This window comes from Asparagus officinalis, chromosome 8 (assembly GCF_001876935.1).
Source record: "Asparagus officinalis chromosome 8, Aspof.V1, whole genome shotgun sequence".
Taxonomy (NCBI): Eukaryota; Viridiplantae; Streptophyta; class Magnoliopsida; order Asparagales; family Asparagaceae; genus Asparagus; species Asparagus officinalis.
This window is the reverse complement of record NC_033801.1, coordinates 113,332,209-113,337,879: the sequence shown is the minus strand read 5'-3', so window position 1 is coordinate 113,337,879 and position 5,671 is coordinate 113,332,209. Positions and strand designations below refer to the sequence as shown.

At 32.0% G+C, this 5,671-nt stretch overlaps 1 protein-coding gene across 3 annotated transcripts; it reads right to left on the bottom strand.

Moving 5' to 3' along the window:
• LOC109820162 lies at nt 3,901-5,665 on the bottom strand. Of its 3 annotated transcripts, none has more exons than XR_002241738.1 (3): nt 5,505-5,665; nt 4,603-5,406; nt 3,901-4,357 (listed from the first exon to the last, which is right to left on the bottom strand). XR_002241738.1 is itself a non-coding variant. In XM_020386264.1 (3 exons), exons 1-3 carry the CDS (start codon nt 4,701-4,703, stop codon nt 4,072-4,074), a joined length of 303 nt encoding a protein of 100 aa, XP_020241853.1. In that variant the 5' UTR covers nt 4,704-5,498; the 3' UTR covers nt 4,044-4,071. The 3 variants fall into 3 exon arrangements, 1 of the variants encoding a protein (XP_020241853.1); XM_020386264.1 differs by lacking the exon at nt 5,505-5,665 and having other exon boundaries at nt 4,044-4,119; nt 4,204-4,357; nt 4,603-5,498; XR_002241737.1 differs by lacking the exon at nt 4,603-5,406.

Below are 5,671 nucleotides of genomic sequence, written 5' to 3'. Positions count from 1 at the left end.
TCATAACACATTAAAATCACTAAATTACCAAGCCCACATTTTAAAATGAATCAACAAAATATTATTTTATTTATTTGATTTGTATTAGGATTATTTAATTTTGATGTTGCAATTTATAACTTACAGTTTAAACTGCACACATTACTCTATCAATGCCATAGATGTCCTGAACTCAACATTTTTTGAAAGCGGAATGGAGACTCTAGAGTCCCGATGATCTTTATATTTAGTAAGAGGTAGAGATTTTTGTAGTAGCATCTCTGTTATGATAGGATTTTATTCTCGGTATGTTCCTTCTCATTAATATCTATTAAGCTAATTTTTACTTAAAAAATGTATACCTTTGTTCATCGGTCCCCTAATGTAATACCCCAACCTTTGAGAGGGTGATGTGATTAATATTGATAGATTTGATTGGAATACTCATACCACCAAGATGCATCTTCTTTTCGGGAACCAAACTCTTAGAAACTCTAAAGTTAAGCGTGCTTGGCCTGGAGAAATTCTAGGATGGGTGACCCCCTGGGAAGTTTTCCAGGGAGCGCGTGAGTGAGGACAAAATGTGCTGAAAAGACATGTGGTGGTTTGTGAGGCCAGTCCATCAGATCTAGTAGCGTACCGACTCTGGGATTCCGGGACGGGGCGTTACAAAAGACAATCTAATAAAACCAATAATTAGAAATCCATATTCATATTGTAAAAGCAGTGTGCCTTAGTACGATTTTTAGTTGATTCATGTTGAGACATTTTCATTATTCAGATATCAGATGTATTATAGTTGAGACATGATTCTTTTCATTTATGAGATATCTCTTCTATATCATGTCTATTATATTTATTCCCTTTATTTTGCCTGTTTGTACCTGCACTTCTATTTGGTTCTATTAGAGGATATTACTGTGATTGGTGAAACATGTTTATGCACAGTGTGGGTGCATGGCAGGTTTGACATCTCTGGTTTCACCTTGGACTGCAGCCTTGTGTGAACCTAGGAGCGTCACACCTAAATGCCAAAATATGCATGATAGGATTTGATGTGATCTGTGAAGGACAAAGACAGGTCACAAAGTGTTTCAGATCTTATTACCATATTCTTTTGCCTATGTGATCCTATAAAATGTTTTGAGCATGGAAACATCGACTTAAGCCACTTATTATTTAGTACCAATGTATATGAAATACCTCCTTAAGTACAAATACATATGATACAATCATATGCACATTCAGCCTCATTTCCTTATTTTTAATTCATTTATTTTTCACTTGCCTTTTTTAAGTCTTTTTTTTCCTCTCAAGTTCTCCTACCACTGCTTATATAGTTCATTTTTCAATATATTTACGAAAGCTTGTATCTGCTTTATTTAAATTATGTTATCGATGAGTCTTAAACGACACAAAAATCTACAAATTGTTATTGATGAGTCTTAACAATAACGTTTGACATATTCCAGTAAAATCTTTAAAGAGGAAAAATAATGATATTGCCAATAGTACTACATGTAGCAAACTACAATGTAAAGTTAACTAAATATTTAATGGACATATTACAAGTAAATTCATATGCAAAATTCCTTTACGAATTGAATGATCACTCATCTTTTAAAGACTCCAAGATACTAATAAATAGAGATGTTGTACTAGATTAATGTGTTTATAACTCAAAAATAGTAGATCATGTGGTCACAGTCTGTGTTAAAAAAATAATGATAATATTTTATTTGAGAGAGAGATTATTGAGTTGATGATCAATCCCACAAAAAAGTTTATTTTTTTTTGTTTTAACTCTTTTTTTTATTAAATTTAAATAATCATGATATTCAAATTACCTAGAAGAAAATGAAGGCTACTACATGGCTGTCCTTAGGTTCGATATCAAACACAAGAAGTTTGAAGTTACACCGATCGCTCATATCCACACTTAGGAGAGAATGTTGTATAACTATACATGAGCTAAGAGGTCATGTTTGCGTTGCGCTTGTTATATATAAAAACCTCAGGTGAAGATATGGATGCTCAAGGATAACAAGAATTGGATTGAGATGTTGAGCGTCTATACCGAAAATTACAGAGAGGGCTGCTTAGGTTCATCACAATTACCCAAAGTTATCAGTATCGCTGATGACAAGATTTTGTTCAAGTACCATAATTACGGGAACTATTCAAGCAGATTATGTAGTCATGACTTTGAGCATGATACTTATACTTCAATCCTAAATGAAGTTGTTCCATGTCTTTCTTCGTACTCGGAAAGTTTTGTCTCGACAAGAAAATTGATAAGAGGCATGAAGTCTGCTGCAGAAAACTTTTAATGGACCTCTATTTTTATATGAATTCAGGGATTTGTTGATTCTTTAGTACTATAGTTTTATTTGTGCTGAGCACAGCCGCAGAAAACTGTTGAAAATATCTAAAGTAAATTATGGATAAAAATGATCTTTTTAGATATGTTTTAGTGCTTATTTGTTGCTATTACTTATAGAAGTTTTCTGTGAAGATTCTATTCTGCTCGGTTTGTTCCTCGAGTATTGTCGGTGATTTTGCTGCTCTTTTTTTTGTTTACATATATCGAGAAGTATTACATAATGATATGTTCTATGTATTCAAATTCTATGTTAGGAAAGAATATTGTAGTGTCAAATAAATGAAAGAACAGCCTTGTTTTTTTTCTTAAAAACATTTTAGTTATTTGCCAATTGCAGATTTAGTAGTCTAATTGTAATCTAGATAGTTAGAACAAAAATGCCAAAAAGTTGACGATCTAAATCTCGACCTTCATAGAATTTATCAATGCCAAAATAAGTATATATTTATATACTTATTCTGTGGATGTTTTTATCATATAAAATTATATCAGAGTTAGCATCAATATTTAGTTTATGATTTTTAATAAAGTCTATCAATGATTATGAATAAAATCCATATTCTCTTTTGTGCTATGTAGCCACTTCTAATCAATTGTCAAGGCTTATTAACTTTAATTATTTCTCTTGCTATTATAATGCAACTTTTTTCAAATATTTTCTGCTTTTACAACATTATACTTCCTTAGGTGAAGCTTCCTTTCATGTCGATCCAAATAACATGAATATTTAAATTGGCCTCACGTTGTTTTTGTGTAGCACATTCAAACAAATATTAAAAAACAAATATTAGTTTTTTCATGTAGCCCACTCAAACAAATATTAAAGAAGCATTCAAACAAATATTAAAAAACAAATATTAGTTTTTTCATGTAGCCCACTCAAACAAATATTAAAGAAGATAAATAATCACAATATTAAATTTTAGAGACATAAGTGAGCAAAAATCGAAATCGAAGAACAAATTTTAGTAAGTAAATAAACTAAAAATGAATAATTATGATATTTAACCACGTACAATGCACGTGCATAAAAACTAGTACATAGTAAAACGTACCAGTTGTAGTATTACAACCGATAATATGCAATAGTAGAAATAATTCAACAAATTATATAAATAATACAAAATTAATAATACAACGTATTATACGAAAATATATGTAATAATAATAATATATATTATTCAAAATGATACGTAATAGTATCAGTAACGCAACAGATAAATTTTAGAAATTTTTTCTGCACTAAATAAATTTATAAATATTTAAATCATTTAAATAAATAAATATAGAACTTAGACTTTAAATCATAGAAAATTATAGACATTCGAGAAAAATATAAATACACTTTTAAAAATCATAATTAAATATTTTAAAATACTAAAAAATTATTTTAACTAGTATTAAAATTCATGGTCCTTACAGCTCCTCAGCTTGTCATCAATCAAAAAATGCTCGCAATGCGAAGAAAATAGACTAGAATCTATCTATCATCAAATCTACCACAGAAGCCACAAAATATCAGTAATTTAACCGAAGAATGCAATTGACAAACTATATACAACGTCCCAAAATTGTGGCAGAACTTTACATAACCAATTCCAACAGCAGCCCCATAGGTTTCATACTGACAAACATATATTTATACAAATACTTTACAAATCAATTTCCAAACATATATTTATACACACAAAAAATATTGGATATCACATTTAGCATCTAGCATCCGGGGAATTGGTCTTGAGGATTACATTGATATCCTAAAATTAAAATATAAGCAGATCAAAAGAATAATAGACTGAATATAAGTGGTTCAATGAACATTACACTTATGGAAAATATACCTTCAGATAGAAATAAAGCAACGATACGAGCTCTATGTCTAGAGCAATGATACGAGCTCTATGTCTTGCACAATCCTTTTGGTCAATTAAAATTGGTTGACCGGAAACGAGGCTAAACATGTATGCCATCAAGAACTCCCCGCAATCCAAGCTACTGCAAGTTCAAATGTTTGCAATATCAATATAACACTCTTGGCCCGCAAATATAGTTTCTATGTGTTAGCACATACGAAAAAACAACAACATATGAATAAGTCGAATACACTAACCCACATATAGTTTCTATGTGTTAGCACATACGAAAAAACAACAACATATGAATAAGTCGAATACACTAACCCACGTTGTTGAGGTACGTCAACACTTTCAACAACATATGAATAAGTCGAATACACTAACCCACGTTGTTGAGGTACGTCAACACTTTCTATCTCCTGACAAGAAGTAATGTCCAAATTCCAAGCATCTGGAATATGTTCTATTTCATTGAAATGATACATCTCAATGAAAAGAAGCCTGACAACTATCTGAACTGAATGAATCTTTCTATTCCATAGTACTGTATTGTTTCATCCCAGTTAAGCTTTTTGCAAGAGGATGTAATTGAACATATTCTTGCCTATTGGAAAATCTGACTTTAGCAGCAATGTATCCTTCTCTACATAACAAACGAAAGGTCCATGTCGTGTTTACATATGCCATTTACATCACATGCTAAAATAGTGCGACAAGTCCGTGAACTCAATTGAGTTTTTGATTTGAGTTGTTATTTTTGATATGAGGCAAAAAGTGCAATTGAGGGTGTCAAATAATTACACTTACTACTAATATATTTACGGGTGGTTGTGTTCTTTATTACTATTATTTAGGGGGAAACTACGCCTTAGCCCTTACTATTATAAAAATTAAAACATAGTAACTGTAGTACCTTGATCCATGGAACAAAGTTTGGAATTAGGAGAAGCAACAAATAATACTATTACGATAAATAAATATTTTACCAACAAATAATACAACATAAAAATATTTTATTCATAAAACTTCCTCAGGGCTTCTTGAAGGAGCCCATCCACTAGATCCACATATGCTTTCCCTGTAAGATGAAACTATCCCAAAATACAAACTTTGAATCATCAGGACACATAACTGTTTTTTATTACACGATGGCCAACGTTCAAACTCTCCAGTGTCAGAACAGCCCTTCTTTGATTCCTCAAACCCGAGCAAAATAAATATCAACAAAATAAATCTCAACAAAATAAATCTTAGATTTGGTATGAGATTACAATCTTAGAGCATACCTCCAAGGACTGTGACGGTGGCGGGTGACGGACAATGGCCAAGGCGACGAGCGACACGTGGGTGATGAACAACGGCCAAGGCGACGAGCACCGAGCGGGCTCCGAGCAGCGGAGTCGGGCGACGGCAACGACGAAGGGAGATAGGCGACGAGAGATGGCGGCAGGCG

What these genes read in the sequence shown, in the direction of transcription:
- LOC109820162 (XM_020386264.1), bottom strand. Translation starts at nt 4,703, where the DNA reads ATGTATCATTTCAATGAAATAGAACATATTCCAGATGCTTGGAATTTG. An exon ending in GACGTACCTCAACAACGTGG is followed by an intron (nt 4,358 to 4,602) that starts GTTAGTGTATTC and finishes TTGAACTTGCAG; the next exon opens with TAGCTTGGATTGCGGGGAGT. An exon ending in TGCTTTATTTCTATCTGAAG is followed by an intron (nt 4,120 to 4,203) that starts GTATATTTTCCA and finishes TTTTAATTTTAG; the next exon opens with GATATCAATGTAATCCTCAA.